Source organism: Simochromis diagramma, unplaced genomic scaffold (genome assembly GCF_900408965.1).
Source record: "Simochromis diagramma unplaced genomic scaffold, fSimDia1.1 OVJJ01000481.1, whole genome shotgun sequence".
NCBI lineage: Eukaryota > Metazoa > Chordata > Actinopteri > Cichliformes > Cichlidae > Simochromis > Simochromis diagramma.
Window position 1 is genome coordinate 3,277,291 of NW_024386898.1, and position 17,482 is coordinate 3,294,772.

The 17,482-nt window shown below is 39.3% G+C and overlaps 1 protein-coding gene across 1 annotated transcript; it reads left to right on the top strand.

The window, feature by feature from the left end:
- Window positions 1–2,785: 2,785 nt before the first annotated feature.
- LOC120735266 (rab11 family-interacting protein 2) lies at window positions 2,786–16,981 on the top strand. The gene is made up of 6 exons (XM_040034554.1): window positions 2,786–2,972; window positions 3,689–4,265; window positions 7,427–7,833; window positions 9,455–9,809; window positions 10,690–10,750; window positions 13,424–16,981. Exons 2-6 carry the CDS (start codon window positions 3,913–3,915, stop codon window positions 13,646–13,648), a joined length of 1,401 nt encoding a protein of 466 aa, XP_039890488.1. The 5' UTR covers window positions 2,786–2,972; window positions 3,689–3,912; the 3' UTR covers window positions 13,649–16,981.
- The last annotated feature ends 501 nt before the right edge of the window (window positions 16,982–17,482 follow it).

A 17,482-nucleotide genomic window follows, 5' to 3' on the forward strand; every position in this document is an offset into this window, starting at 1 on the left:
CCAGAACCATGTGCGGGAAGTGGATGGCGGCCGTTAGGGGCCACAGCTAATGTGGTTCAACATGTGGACCGGGCCATGCTAGAAGGTTCACTTACATGTTGGACAGTTTATGACCTTCAGCGCTGTTCCCTCAAAATGTAGACAGCGTCCTTACATTACTATTCTCTAGTTTATAGCGTGATATTTTGTTTTTAAATGCACCTCTCCACGAGAGGAGAGTAATAAAAGGATACAGGTGATGTTGGAATGCAGTGTCTTTCATGTTTTTATCTCACAGAGAAGAGGCACTGTGGTATTATGTTCAGAAAGGGGGTAATATATGAAAATGTTTGACTTATTGTCAAATTAAGGGGAAGAGTGTCATGACCCTGGTTGTTTATCTGCATGCCTCTGGTTGTTATTTCATTCAGCTCGGTCCTGACACTGCTAACCACAACAGACAGTGAAGTGCTCCTGAGAAGGAATGTGAGAAGTGATGCGACTGGATAAATCATAAACACTTGGAAGTTACCCAGCAGCTGTGCAGGGCAATTGCTCAAACTGAAGTATTATCAGATCTTGACCTGAGTTGTAAACAAAAATCAGCAGACTCCCAACGGTTTTTGCGGTTTTGTTTTTCTGTAACTTTGCCCCTGCTTAGAATCAAACATTTATGAGTATCTATCAAGCCAAACAAATCTAAGATGTGTTTCTTTGTGTTTTGTTTTGGGTGGGGGTTTTTTGCTATTGTATTTTAACCCGTCACTGGGTCAGTCATTGAGAACTCATGCTCTGGAGTCACATTTTGCACAATCCCACTTCCATCAAATGTCTAATAGGAGTGTGTCACTTGGATAAAAGCTTCTGTCACTGCTAATGCAATTTTATATTCTCGCTGGGAGACTTACTGAGCTCTCGCTCCCTCAGTACAGCAGCCAACATACTGAAAGAGCCGTCACACCAAGGACACCATCTGTTTGACCCGCTGCCCCCTGGTAGAAACTTCGGGTCCATCATGTCACAGACGAACAGATTTAAGAACAGCTTCCACCCACATGTGAGAACTGAACACTCCCAAACATTTAGTGACTGCACTTACATTTCTAAAAAACTGCACAGATGTGCCCATATCTCAACTGCTCGAGGATCCAGCAGTGCAATATCTCAGCTGGCATTCATTGCATTGCATAATTATTTATAGAATTATATTTATTTAATTACTATCTGAAATTAGCTGATTTTTACATTGTGACTGGTGAATGTGGTGTGGATGCATTTACAGGTTTTGTGCTCCATTTCTGCTGATAGACTATAAAACAGGTTAGAAAAATAAAACAGACACTGTGTTCAGACAATAATCTTTGCCTTAGTTAAATCAAGTGAATTGACTACTATATACTCAAGAGTCTTTAGATAAAATTTACATTTTGCAAACTACAACTAGCCTGCTAATTTCTAGAAATATCCACAATGGTCTACAACTAAATGGAGTGGGATTTCATTTGTATCATGGATATGTGTTTACACACGTCTAAACTAGTTACACAAACACAACAAATAGTTTGATAAAGATGCATTATCCCCTCAAAAGGGTACTCGTTAAGGTGCGTACAGAAAATATACACAGGATGCTTTATAATATTACATTTATTATATTTTATATTTTGTAATTGTTTCTGAAAACTTAATATCCTAAATTACAGCAAAGGTTTGAAAGTTTCTAAAGCTAAATCAAATTCAAATAGGTTTTAGGATGAATACGTTAAAAAAGTGGCACAAAGCAAGTAGAATACATATTGTTACTATTTTAGCAGAGCGGATCATACCCGGCCTTACTAAAAAAAATCCTACAGCTAAAGGAATAATTTGAAGAGCTTTGTAGAGAAAACAAATCTGAAGGTGCACATCGACCTCTATAAAAGTAAATATTATATATGCTATATTTAAAAAAAAAATGTTTTATGTATAAATCCGTTTTAGGTGACACAAAAGCCTTTTTTCCGAGACTAAATGTGATATACAGGCTATGGCCAACATTTGGCCACTTCTAAATGCTTTAAAGCCACAGCTACAAAGAGACATTGTACTTTCATATTCACCTAATGGAACAGCTAATGTAAAACATGAGGGTGAGATCCACGAATGTATTAAATGCTATCTGACTCACATTTTTGTACAGCCTAATATTTCACTAAGCCTTAGCATTTCATTCAGAGATGTACTCTAGATAAGTGCAATAATCTCAGTTTGATGGATGGCCCAGCCGGAGCCTAGGGCCAGTGGTGTGTACATACTGCACTGGTTGCGGCAGAACGATAAAAACCCACACAGGCAGGTGTGTTTGGTTAAGATGCACTTGTCAAGTGGGGTGACAAGCATGTCTGTGTTCATTCAAGTGAACCCCTTATCGGTACCTCCATGTCCCACTCATGAGACAAAAGCACTTCCCATGTTTGTATGATTTACCTCTCAAGAAAATGCGCGAGCACACGCACGCTGTGCACACACATGCGCAACAATATCTCACAGAAAGTGTGTTTGCTAGAAATTTATACATATTTATATATCCTGTCATTGCTGCTTACCTGTACAGTATACCCACAACCCAGCACCAGTACCGAGTATGGAGAACATTCTTCGGTTATGCTGCATTGTTTTTGTTTTTTAGCTTTTTCTTCGCCTTTGGATATTTAAGCAGCTTTCACTGAATTTTTTTATATTCCTTCACTTATCTAATTCCATTAGAACGCGCGAGCGAGCGCTATCACCTTATTTTGACACCTCAACTTTCACCGGGGTGAGCCGGAAGTGATGTCAGACTAGGAAGTAAATCTCGCCACTGGCCGTCAGCAGTGAGCAGTAATGGACTGCAACAACAACAGCAAGTTCAGCGAACATTAGCCGAAAGTGTCGCATGAGTGTGTTTGTGGGAAGAGTTTGTGCCGAGCTGAAGCGCTGAATGTCCATGTGGCGTTGGTGAAAATGACACCGAGGTAAGAAGCTGTGTGCTTGTGTGTGATGCTCTCTGTGTGCCCACCAGCTAGCCGCATAATGCTAACGTTGTCCTCCAGTCTTAACTGAATTTACCCCTAACAAAGCCTTACGAAAAGGTGACAATTTAATATTGCCTCGCATCATTTAATTGTTGTAATCAGTTTAATAATATTTACTTTTGACAAACCTGTGGAGAGACGCTCACTTAAAGGGGCATTGCATCTTAATGTGACTTACGTGGCTACTTACACCACTTCTTTCATGTATGCCTGCGTCAATGCGTCATCTAGAGTTATCTAGAGCCACAGCCCATGACTGCTTTACTTGAATATGTGCAGAGCTTCTTAATCACAGTCAAAACCTCTATTTTCAGTCTAAACTAATTTGAAAATAATACATGAAACGGTCGCTCCATATCCCACTGAGTGACTCACTAATTCAGTGACAATGACACCAAAATGTGTCACTAGATGAGATCATCAATATCTGCCTTGAACCTCCATCTTAGGGACATATATTTAAAGATACTGTGCAAATCATACAGTGCAAAATGTGATTTCTGCTTAGCCGTATTACTTCCAAAGTGGCTGCCATCAAATTATTAACAGGCTGCCTGCTTTAATATTAGTTCTCTCTGTGTCTTCATAAGCCAGGCTTTCATTCTTGGCAAAAATAATGATGTTTTCCTGTTTCTTTCTGTTCTATTTTCTTGCAGATGACTCAGCAGTGGCTTGGACATCTGTGATCTGACAGAAGATGAGACTTGCTCAGTTTGTCAAACTTATGGTCCACTGTAAAAAGTGCTGCTAAACGCTGATGTCAAACTATAGTGAATCATGATTGCTGCTTCTTGCATGTCGCACTCACTGAAAAAAATTGCTGCATAAATTATATTTGACTTTATTTTGAATGGATTTCAGTTAACAGTCAGTGCTTACAATGTCACTGGGCGAGCAGTCTCAAAAGTGGTTTCCAACCCATGTCCAAGCCACTGTTCTTCAAGCAACTGGTTTACAGGCCAAAGGCAAAAATGGCACCAATGATGCCTACACTATCATCCAGCTGGGCAAGGAGAAGTACTCAACATCAGTGGCGGAGAAGACCCTTAACCCTGTGTGGAGGGAAGAAGCCTCCTTTGAATTACCTGGCCTACTTTTGGAGGGCAACCCAGAAGTGTATGAACTCTGCCTCATAGTGATGCATCGCTCTTTGGTTGGGATGGACAAGTTTCTGGGTCAGAAGTGCATAAATCTTAATGAAATCTTTGATAACAAGGAGAGAAAGAAAACAGAGTGAGTATTAAAAAAACTATAAAAGTCTATTAGATATCACAAAAATGTCACAATGGTTCTTTGAGAAGTTTTTTGGGACATAAGCACTACTGCAGTGAGCTCCAAGAATGATTATTATATCCTCGTTTTAATGTGCTAACAACCAGCACTTAAGAATGAGGTACTTATGTTATAACCATGTATTTTTGCTCTCTGATATTTATGGTATATATACTTTTTGGAAAATATAATTCCTTCAGATTTTCTGGGACAGAAATACTACTGTTAGCAGTTTTTGCAGTGATTGCAAGGTCAATAGTTTCCCTTTAAGAGAAGACCTGGGGCGGTTTTAACACTAACAAACATCATGGGACATACAGCATGTTTTTATATAGTATAGTTCTTAGACATTAGCATCACATGTACATTATTCAGGGTCTTTAGTCTGTAGTGTCTTGTTGGTATAGAGACAGACCTTTGAGAGGAAGTGGAAAATATTTCCACAGCCTTTCCAGTCATAAGTGGATTACACCATGAGCTAAGTCAGTTGTTATTTGTCACATTTGCCACAAGTATTGCTGCCATAGTAGACTTCACAAATGTGCTGTCTTTTGCGTGTTATATTCTGCACTGTGGTCTCAATTAAGGTCATGACCCAACCCTGTTGCTCCACATGATTTAAATACCATTGCGTTGCCCTTTCTTTTCTTTGTGCACTTGGTTTAGAAATACACTTTATTAGATACACAAGTTTTAATGTTAAGAGCAGAGTAAATGAAATGCTCTAACAGAAGCACTTCACTTTAAAATTATTTAGCACACCAGTGACACACTTTCATGCTCAGTTAGCAAAGACATGTTGGTTGTACTTTTTTTTTTTTTTTTCCATCTTCATGACACTGTATTGTTTGAGGCTTAGCAATGGATTGGCCTACACTGCAGAGGGATTATTTTAGAGTAATTACTGACACCAGCTGACCTAACTGAAACTAGTGGAGCTGGACAAACATGTCTTGTTAGCCACTCCTATACTCTATTTTTTGTTTTTGTTTTTTCAGAGGTGTGAATGAAAGATGGTCTCTCCTTCAGAGCCAAAGACACCTGGGATTAAATCTTGGCTTGTTTCTGTACAGTTTAGTTTCCCTCGTGTTAAAATCTGGCCTCTATGCATTGTGCCTTTCTTGGCACAAAATACATTCCAGTTTGGAAACAGATATTTATCTATGCCAATATATTGGTGGACAATAGTGGGCGTCTCCCTGAGTCATAATTGGGTGACTTGTTAAGGCTGCTTGGTTACCTTCAAGTAAAGCCATGCCAGAATAAGGTTTGTCCTCTTTAAAGTTACTGAAAAAAGATTTGAGGAGAGAGATCGATGTATAGATGTAGATTCAAATAAACTAACAGTGTTAACCATCAGAGCTTGGAGAGACTCTGCTGTATTTGGCTAAACTTTGGTTGATGAGCCTCACAAGTCCACCACACACACACACACACACACACACACACACACACACACACACACACACACACACACACACACATTTCTTAACCCTACATTAAGCAAACAGGAACTGCGAAACCAAATTGGATCTGGTGTTAATTAGCTCACTGCACGTTTCGGGGGGGGAAGGACATTAGCTGACTTCCTCTTTGCCCATCAGTTGGGAGAATCACAATATGTTATAATCAGTGTGAACGGGTTTTATTTATTTAGGTGCCTCAACTGATGCACCTTGAGGCTGTGCACTTTTTCAGCAGTGGTTCTGTAACGGATATCGCCGTGTTGCTTGCTGGCCTAATACCTACGCCGCAGCCATACTTGACAATGATGCCAGGGCTCTCGATACTATATCCACACTCCACAGTGGGTCTCTGTTCACCACGGCCCATCCGCAGTGTTTTTGAACTGGCATATTGGGGAGGAGAGCCCGTACTGATATCTGAGAAGGCAGCCCATAATTATCGCACACCTGTGTTTGTTGATTGTGAGGAGTTTCCCAGCGGCTTGGACCGGAGTGGGAGGATTGTGGTTCCAAGCACAGGGAGGTTTATCTTGGCCTTGAGACACACGTGAGGTGCAGGCTCGGCCCCACGGCAGCGGCATGCTGTGGCTACTGATCAGGCGGAGCGCGGCGCGCAGCCTGGGAATTGGCCCCAACAAGGCTTTTCATGACTATGAGTGAGGCTTCCGGGATGCGAGCTAGACTGCTTAAAATAGCGTTCAGCAGCTGTGATTTCTTATAAAGCTAATACCAGCACTTTTTAAAAAAAAAAAAAAATCAGTTGAATTGATAACTCAAATTTCATGTCAGACTGCAAGGAGTACTATAAATCTTCATTTAAATCTAGAAGAAAATATCAGTAATTGTAGTCAAGCAGATACATTTAAGCAAATATGTTGTTTTTTTTGACTTGGTTATACTGATAAAGCATCCCATTTTAGAATATATTCCATGTTTGTGGCAAAGGCAGTGAGAAAATATTGACGCTTGTTTCATCCTGATGCTGGTTTCCTAATGGCCTCCTTCACAGGCCCTCTAACACAGAGGATGTGTCTCATTAGCATGTATGAACTGTTGTGTGCAAAGCCTGCGATGTGGCTTTGCAGTTTCCCAATTGCTTGTCGTTGCATTTCTGAACAAAGGCCAGATTTGTGCAAATGCCACTTTATTTCGCTCAGAGCGAAGGCATAAATCCCATTACTTCCAGTTGAAAAAAGCAGAGAGGTTAAACAAATGGGAGCCAAAAAAACAGCTTGAAATGGTCTGTATTATTCGGCAGCAGACAATTTATTTTTTTTTTAGGTTCAGTTTGCAAAGAATGTTTATCCTTTGAGTTATAAATTTGTGTTCTCATATGTGTCATAAAAAAGTTCAAATGATTTAAGCCCCTGCATTTGTGTGTCGCCTTTGGATTAGTCTTCTCAAATTAGCCTTTTCAGTAGTAGCCATAAAGATGTATGTAAAGCCCATTAGAAGGAATGAGGGCTATTTTTCCATTTGTCATATTGTTTGATCGTGTAAGGACTTTTACCACATTCTGACTTTGTATCCCTGTCTTGCTGAATTATGTTGCATTACGCGTAATCAACTCAGAGGATTTTTATAAACCCTGCTCTTTTTATATAAATTGTCTCATTGAATTTGCTCAGCTTAAGCTTCCTGCACTCTCATTTTTAGCTGGTATTCCTTGGAGTCCAAGCCCGGGAAGAAGAGGAAAGAACGAGGTCGCATTCAAGTCAGCATTCAGTTCATGAGGAACAACATGACGGCCAGCATGTTTGACCTCTCCATGAAGGAAAAGCCCCGCTCGCCTTTTTCCAAACTTAAGGACAAAGTGAAGGGTCGAAAACACGACAGCGGCTTTGGTGACGCTTCTTCAGCCATCTTGCCTCGGTCCGCCGTGTGTGATTCGGAGCCCACCCGTCAGTCTGGCGCACCAGAACGTCAATCCCAGCCTGAAACAAAAGTCAAGAGGCCGCTACTCGCTGGGGCCCATAAACTCTCTGCAGCGCATTCCATGTCAGATCTCATCGGGACCCATTTTCGACCCAAACTGGATTCCATGAACTCCATAGAAGAGAGTGGTGAGGACCAACGCTTCTGTTTTCCACAGTAGTTTGTTACATTTGTCACTTTTTGGTTTGGTATACTTTTATTGCTGCTAGAGTGATCTCTGAAGAGGATTTTGATACTGTTTTAAAACCAGTTCTCATATTAACTGAAGCTGCCGATGCATTTTCGTTATTGTGTTTATAAGAACGGGGGATAGTGGTTTAAGCAGTCGACTGGGATCCAAAATATTTCAGTGAAGACTCAATCTTAAGTGTTAAAATTATAGAGAATAGTCAGAATGACACTGTGGTGCATTGTGGCATCCTGTCTGTCAGGACAATGTTTTAGTGTTTGTTTGTTACAAATATATGGCTCTTATAGTGTTAATCCACAATTTCATTGTACATGTACAATGAAAGTAAAGGGCTAGTCTATTTTATTATATTTTAAAATGAGATGTTGCAATTTCTAGAGGCCATCTGTAGACGTCTGTAAGAATGCTTGCTTGTATATAATCCTATTAAAAATATAAGGTACTGTAAGTCTCAACTCAATAAGATAGTAATGTGGGCCATTTATGTCAGTCTTTGACATTTTAGTCATTTTCTGTTTTTAAGCTGAAATTTTCCATCTCAACCAGTCTCCAATTTACCAGTTCTTTCTGCAAAGTTAGTGCAGCTGTAACTCATGCAAACAGTAGTTGTGATTCTTATAGTAAAGGCTGAGATGTTCACTAGAATCTGCTGTTAAAATGTAACATGTCAGAGTGAAAAATAAGTTTAGTGATAATAACAAAAAAAAAAAGATATTTTTCTTTATTTTTGCTGAAAGAGGTTCAAACAGTAGAATACTTCTGCACATAAACCTATGGGGAACCCCCCCCAAACAAACCTTTGTATTATTATCCGCAGTTAGTTTTTAACTGTTGTGATCACACTGGTTCTTCTGGTTCTATATATTGACACACACATTTGGATTTGACCAGCTACTTATTTATGTTACTGCTTCACTTTTACCTTTTTAAATTCTTCTTTTGGGTTTTCAAACCTGAATGAAAATCGTGGCTCACTTGCACACTTCTGCATCATTATATTTAAAAATATAATATCTATGATTTTAATCATGCTGGACTCCACAGATGCAATGTGGTAGTTTTGTGATAAAGCAGTAAAATTCTTATTCTTACCAAGTGAAGCTGCAGTCAGACAGTTATCATATTTATCTGATTTACATTATCAATAAGTCATCTCTTGTCCACTAAGGGTACAGATAATCAACGGGTAGATAATCAGTACCTTGTGATAAGTTTGAATTTATATTGAAAGTTTCTTTGCCTTGAGGTGGAGGGGAAACCAATCTCAAGTTCTAAAGGTCTGAATGCAGTTGCAGAGGTTAAAGGGCAGACATAAAAATATATAAAACTGTATGGCGGACTCATGTAAACCAGTGCTGATGAAATATTAGTTGGATAGGCTGCTTGACCACCTCAAAGAATGGTACAAGTGTTGTTGTTTTTTTTTATCATTTCTTCTATGTCTAAACTGATAATGAATTGAGTTCACCCAATCCCTTTTTAACAAAACACTAACACCCCCACCCCCACCAAAAAACCCCATATTTTGTTTCTTATTACATTTCTAATTTATCTCGTAGGAAGTACAGGTGGCCCTCACAGGCGTTCCCAGAGTGAGGTGCCAGGCTTCCAGGACGACGAAGCACACGGTGACCCTTTCACTGATATCACTGACACCCTGCCACAGAAGTATGCCACGCTCCCACGCAACCGCAACCCATTTGAGGGGGAGCACGGGCAGCTGTGGGACCGACCAGAGCGGAAGGAGAAAAAGGAGAAGGTCAGCCTACTGGAACGCGTGACAGGAAAGAAGGAAGGCCGCAAGACCAGCAATGGGGGGCGTTCAGGGAGCTCTGGAGACCTGCGTTCCCCAAACCCCTTTAGTGGAGACTCGCAAGCAGACACTAACCCATTCAGCTCCAACTACAAAGCCAGGTTGTCCTGTTTTTGTTTGTATTTGTGGTTAAGTTAGCTTTATTGGCTATATTGGCATCATCACTTTATTTGACTTTTTCTTTTCTTGTCCCAGTCAGGAATAACAATCAAAAAAAAAAAGAAAAAACCCAGAAATTTACAAGAGAACACACTTAAAAACAAAATGTGAAAAAGACACAAGTAGCATGCTGCAATCACTGCTCTGCAGGAGCCGAACACGGACTTTGTCTTTGTTTTAATAAGACAACACTCACAATCAAGGAATCTCAAAATCCCAAAACATCATCTTGGAATGCCAATGGAATAGTCACTGCTCCACAGGATATTTGCTTGACATTCCAGTAAAGTTCTCAATACCTTGTTGATTGAAATCTACTTTCTGATAGACCCTCTCTCGCTCTCTTTCTCATTATGTTGTCAAATATTATTTAAACATTTCCACTGAGCCAGTTACATCTTTTTCCTGTGTTACATAAAGAGTTGGTGAGCACTGTAGCTAAGTTCTGGTTTATCAGAGTGGAAGGTGTCATTAGTGGCTCTTTAGAGTGCCTGGGTTTGATAACAGAGCCCTCTGAGCTATAGTAATGAGATCCCCTGAAGAGATAGACCACCCAATTAACCACTTATCTCTGTAGGCACTAGTCCATCATCTTTACTGCTGCCTTTGTCATACACTAGCTCAGCGGTCATTTGTAATGTAGTGCATGGGTGAAAAAAGGTGTTTTCAAGTGTATTATTTATTCCCTGTTAATTTATTTATTATTGTTCTCCTAGTGCAGGACATGAGTACATCAGAGCTTCTATATTTGTAAAAGTCTGCTAAAATACAGAGTGCAATGCTTTAATGTGATTACTAACTTTGCATTTGGTTGTTTTGCAGTGACAAAAAATTTACCGGACCCAACATCACCTTTGGCCAGAAGAAGAAGGACAAAAAAATAGTAAGAATATGTTTTAGAAAGTTATATAGTTTCATATTACCTGACTGGCTGAAAGTGTAGAGGGGAAAAAAAAGGGAGAATAAGTGCAACAGTTACATTTGTGTACATTTTATATGTAATGCTGAGCAGATTTTGTTATTGAGGACTCTTAAGCAGCTGGTGACATTGATTTGTGAGACCCCTGAAAACTCAGACGTGCCATTCAACTAATTAGCAGCTGCACACATCGGTCATCATGTCCGATCTAATCATAGTTTGAAGTGGTGTGAAATTTCGGCCTGTAAGGTCAGTTGTAGTGATGTGCACAGATTGTTTAATTGCTGTTTGTTTGGGGTTTTTTTATGAGGCAGGGCACAGAAATACTTAAAGATATCATTTTTACCTCATTTGTAGATAAAGTTTTTAACTCTTTAGTAGTTGCTAGTTGTTCAGTAGTTAAAATTCGCAGACTGTTACACAGCAAAACTGATATAGATGAAGGAGCAGGGGGAGCAATAGCCGAAGTGATGCCTAAATGAGAAGGAGAATGCTGATAATGGCTTTCCTCACCTTTCTTTGTGGGTGTTGAGGGCTGTCGGTATCCACACATGTGCCCCCGTGCATGCCGCTGTGCCTCGCAGAAATGGCAGCTCCCATTTCCTCTGCTTCAAGGCCCTAATTAACTACACGCAGGAGGGAGGGAGGGCAGTGAGAGATTTCAAAGGACTGAGCTTTTAGATTCTCAAAGCTGAGCTCATTAGAAACTGTAATGACACAACTGGAGAATGCCAAGTGTGCGCCTTATCTTCTCCTCACTACTGATCGCAGAAAAATGGTCATCATTACTTTGCCAGTTCATGGTCATTTCCAGGCCTTTGTCACCAACCACTAAAGCTCCTGATTATTATGCCGTGGGGGTATGTATATATATGTGTGTGTGTGTGCGTGTGTGTGTGTGTGTGCGTGTGAGAGGGAAAGCGAGTGTGTGCATGTATACACGCTTGTACGTGAAACCAGCATCCTTCCATATGGCTGTCTGCTCTCTTATTCCCTCTCAGATGGCTTAAGTGCAGTATCTTTCAGTGAGATGGCTTTTTTTGGGGGTAGGTGTGTTTGTGTGAGGAATAGGTTACCGAGCTCTGTTCCTGAAACCCTCCTTGCGTTGGACATTTAATCTCTGTGGCAAATATTTCATTTTGGTTTGTGTCGCCCCACAGTAGCCTCTATGCTGTTAGAAGCGATAAGATACCTGGTAAGCAGTCCTGCTCCAGCTCTTTCTGCATTGTCTTTACCCAGCAGTGAAGGCTTGAATGGTGCATGGGAGTGGAAGCTGATAAGTGTGGTATTTTAAACAGGGTGAAGGCTTTGCTGTTCTATCCGTTCAGGGGAGGATGCCCAGCACTGAAGCGATAAAGTGGTCCCTCATTAAAAACGATTACAGCTCCTCTCGTACCCGCGCAATATGATCTGCACATACTGTACCACCCTGCTCTGTCCAACTAGATTGTCCTCAAAGAGCAAAGCTGGGCTTGGGTTGCATTCGTATTTTGGCATTTATTAGCGTGACCTTTATTTGTAGAAATATGCAGCCTGGCATTTCCCCCTCAAAACAAAGATTAAATTGTTTTGGTAATCTTTATTGTTAAGTACTGGCAGATTATTTGGAGTTTTTGCCAGAGTCGTCTTGAATTAAAGAGTATGTGTTTTTAACACTAGAAAGCAAAGATAAAGATGTGCTGTAGTGTCAAAGCTAAGTCCTAATAAAGTAGTTAAGCTATAAGGGACCTTATAGGGTCCTTGTTTTTCACCTTTAGATAGGTTACTGTCCAAAAGTCATGTTCCTACTGGCATTATTTGATTTACTGAAAACAAGTAAATCAAACGTACATGGAAATGCAGTATAAGTTAAAACAGAATTTGTGCAATTCTAACAACCTTGAAAGTCAATTTTTGATATGACCACCTTTATTCTATAATTGTCTGAGGGAAGCTTTTTGCAAAAACCTTTCTGCATTCATAATTTTATCAGTTTTGACAGAGACTCCATCACCAGAAAGCATGAAGGAGCCTCCTTTAGTGGTTGCAGTAGACACTTACCTCTCTTCTGACCACTTCCATGCATATATATGACGATTACGACCAAAAACAATTCCAAATTTGGATTCCTCACTCCATAAGATCTGTTGCCACTGATTTTCAGGTCAGTTCTTGTGTAAATTGTATAATAACTTTCCTCAAGAATGACCTTTTTGACAGCCACCTGTCCACTGAGACTGTTGTCTGAGGGGTCAGGTTCATCTTTCAAACTTGAATGAAACAATTGAGAATTACCTCCAGCATCCGTTTCTGCATTTTGTTCTTCAAGGATCAAAAGAAAAACTTCCCTGTGGTCACACGTGTGATAGGCCAATATCAGCCAAACAGTAAATCTTCAGGCGCTAGTGTTAAATCAGAATGTTTATTACCGAATTCATTGACCAGGTCAGAGCTAAAACCCTAAAATCCTCAGTTAGCCTTTATTAGTAGCACAACAAAAGATAAACATGTGACTCTGTGCCAAACAGCCTAATTAGTCAGCAGTGATGTAGCATAAAGACTTATTGGTGCCCCGATCGTCAAAGATTTAAGCCCCCTTTTACAAAACATATGTATGCACAACATGGTCATGATCATTTCTTTGTTTTCCACTTTCAGGAGGTGACACAGGAAAGTGTGGCTGCCTATAGCAACTTGTCTTTTGAAGAGGTTGTGCAGGAACTCATCAAACAGAAAGAAGTGGTGAAAAAGAAAGATGCCCACATCAGGGAACTGGAGGATTACATTGATAACCTGCTGGTACGCGTCATGGAGGAGACACCGAGTATTCTACGGACACCCTATGAGCCAAAAAAGAAGGCGGGCAAACTTTCCAAAAAGTAGAAAAAATGACCCACAATGAAAAGGTACTAATGAAGGTTTAGCAATAGCTCACGGATCGTTATCAGGTGTTAAAGTGAGTGGGAACAAATAGAACTGATCAATTATTGAGTTACTATTCAGTGGTTAGTTTTTCTAGGCTTTTTTAATTTTTTTAATATGTAGGTCATACAGGTTTTGGCCTTGTTTGGCATTCTTATAATTCCGTGTTATAATTTTGCTCATGATTACTTCTTGGAGTGTATTCTTAGGTACTTAAACAGGAGACATTCAGCTTATTGAAGGCATATCAAATCTTTTCACACCAACTATGTTTAGCTGTACTGTACTTGTAAACCAACAGAGGTCTGTTGCACACACAGTTGCCATCAGCTGCTGAGAAGCTCTTACAGTGCAAATGCTGCCAAATTCGTGTTTACCAGATGCTGTAGTCATCTGCACCTCGTGGTGCAGATGTGGACACATTCAGCTTTAGTGATTGCTGGATTTTCTTAGAAACACTGGAAGATAGTTGTAAGAATTTGCTGACAGGTCCTGGAAGCCTGGTTTGTCTCTAGCTTCCTGAGGTGTGCATTATTTTTCTCCTCAAGAACAAATGCACATTCCTTTTATCAGTTACTGACATTTTATTTTTTACTCTTATTGTGATGACTATCATTTAATTTTCTTTGACCAAGGCTCTTAAAGTCCCCGGTTGGAGGTGATAATTTTTACTTTAAGTGCAATAATCATATTAAAGGTAATGCTTTATATTCTGCTGGTAATGGTCTTGTTTACATTTTAATCACATGTTGGAGTAAAACTCCTCTCTTTATGTTGATTTGATAAAAAAGCTTGGAGTTCTTTGTTACTGATTGAACAGCCTTCCTCTTTTTCATACTTTTTTATTTTTGCTCAAGATTGTGTTAATGCTACCATCTGCACATGTGGGTATATACTCAGTCATTTTTACATATCCATTTTTTAAAGCTCATTTACAATGGGTTTGTAGGGTACCTGATGTTAAAAGCGACACTGTATTCCCATACCCCCCTCACGCGACCTATCCTATTGTGAAAAAACTGTAACTAAAACAAAAATTCATGCATATGTAATTCCTATTTTAGGCTCAAATTCACTATGTACTGTGTGTCTTACCACTTTATGGGGTGCTAATGAGAATTCACTAATAATTTTCAGGGTAAATAACCAGTGATTGCCATTTAGATAACATGTTAACCATGAGAAGCTAACTGTTCTCACTTCACTTTAAGGGTTAGGGTTTCTATGTTAAACCATGCTCCTTAATTTTAATTTATCCGTGTGTCCTGACCAAATGCTACAGCTACAGGGCAGCTGCTGGTACTTAAGTAAGGTTGTTCTTGGATAAAGCCACTTTTATGTGTGATTGTGCCATAGACTGTAGAAAAATGGATGGATATAGCCACTGTGGTGTCACTTAGAGCTTTTGGCTTGTGGAAACCCCCATTCTGGGACTACAGCTCCAGCTGTTTAGCCATCTCTGAAGCCAAACTTGGTGATCAAAGGGCATCATATGCTAACAAATTGATAAATCATAGGGTTAAGTAAAAAAAAAAAAAAAAAAAAAAGTTTTTTAAAAATGCCACACTTGATTTAACAGGCTTGAAGTTGCCAATTAAAACATTAGAAACATTTTTCTAATGATATAATGATCTCCTGCTGGTCATTGGAAAACAAAAAATGGTGGCTGGCTTTGATTTTAGACCCAGGGCTAAATTTTTCTTTTTTATACAGTCTATGGCTGTGCAACCTGTAGTATAGTCATTTAGTGATGGTTAGGGTTACATCTATAATTGTTTATTTCAGCTGTATTTACAGTGTTAAACATGTTTAATAGTCACATAACTGTCATTTACTCATCGTTGCCATGTTTAACAAAATATCAAACATCTGCATCAGGCGATGTTTGATATATGAGGCCATGAGGAGGATCCATCTTATCCTGTTTAGTGGTTTTTGTACTATTTATAAGTTTTTAATTGTTTTGCAGTCTTGGAAATATTTGACCTTTACACTGTATGATACCAAATCCCATATGAGGCAAACTGCTACACTAGATCTGTGGAATTTCAACACAAACACAATTTACATTTTCATGAACATTACATCAGTCAAACACATTTTTTGGCATGCAAAAGTTATTACTTTCTTTCTGCTGTGGAAGTGGTTATTTTATCGGATGTTGTGCAAACGTAAGGCCAAAACCTCCTGTTACTGAATGTCTTGCGGGCGACTTTGAAATACTTAAGTCCGAAATGTATGTATACGGTACACTAACAAGGTGATCGATCCTTGCTTGCCTTTAAAGTATTTGGAGTATCCAAAGAGAACATTTCATAGGTGTGTTTTTATTCTATTGTTTCTTTTTTAATCCCATTTCTTTTTACCCAGACACATTATGGACAAGAAGTTACTGCTAATATTTTCTGTCTGATGATGTGACAAAGGAGTCGGGTTTATTTCTTTGTATTGAAAATGGTTATCTGATGTTTTATGTGTATGTTTTTTTTGCAATGGTAACAGTGTTTGAATTAGCTTTTTGGAATCATGAGTGCTTTGTGGCTAAGAATCTGCTTTCCATGATGGACAAGCTTTCCTTCCAAGATTGCCTTCCAACTTTAGCTGAAGTGTTAATCCTGGGCTCGTATGTTTTGGGCTTTACTAACCACTTTAACCGGCCTGTATTGGTGGGCTGCCAGGTGTTCATTGATCTTTTCAAGCTCTTACAAATTCTATTGTACATTTTGTATAGTCGCTCGCAATGTTTCTTCAAGCGCTTTTGAGTTTATACACATTTTGTAAAATGTTTGAAATTGTGCTTCCTGGGGAAGGTGTTATTTTACTTGAGTTCCAAAAAGCGATTCACGTTCATCATTTATTTCACATGCTTGGGAGCGGTGTTCGGGCGATTAACTCTCAAGTCTATAATGTGGTCCTGTGTTCAGACGATTAACTAACAAAAATATATTTTCTCAAATTATATTTAATGTCAGTACATTTGTACCCTCAGGTTGTTTAGTTCAAATGAAAACTGGGGGTGACTAGTTCAAATTAATTGATTCTGGTTGTCAGTTTGTCTTTTAGCTTGATTGATACATTTGCTTTATGCTTTAACATAATTTGGTGCTTTGGTAGATGTCATACGAAAACACAAATCTAAATGAAAAGCATTTTGAAATTATGTTTGACAACAACAGTGCAAAGGGATATTTTGCACCCAAAAAAAGGAAAGATCTGCATCTATATTCCTTGGCTCTTTGCATAATGTTTCTCATACAATAAATCTGAATATGCAAAGCACTTAAAATGCTTGAAGGTAAAATGGCCCCCCACCATAATTTAAGTTTATTAATTGTGTATATGCATCAGTGTACACCTTAAATGTGTTGAAGGTAAATCTCTGCCCTGTTCCAACAAATAGTGCAAATACACTGGGATTTTTTTTTTTCCTTTTTGATGAAAATGACATAAAGCTCCAGTTGGGGATCTGACAATCCTCCTCCTGGTAGTCTTTTACTGATAATATGATGCTGCTTGCCATAGGCCACATACAGCTGCCAGACACTAAGACTTAAGCTGCAGCTAAATCCCCTGACGGTGCTTGTAATGTGGCACACAGTTTTGAAGGAAATGATGACTGCGTTTATAAAAGATCTCGCTATTTAGCAAAGCGTCATCGAGTTTAGAGGAGTGAATGGCGTCGCCTGCACAGGGGCCAACACAATGAAACATGAGTGGCTCCAACATGACGGAGACCTAAAATTACTTTTTTGATGTAAACATGTTGGGTCTACTTCTGTCTGTGTGTATGTGTGT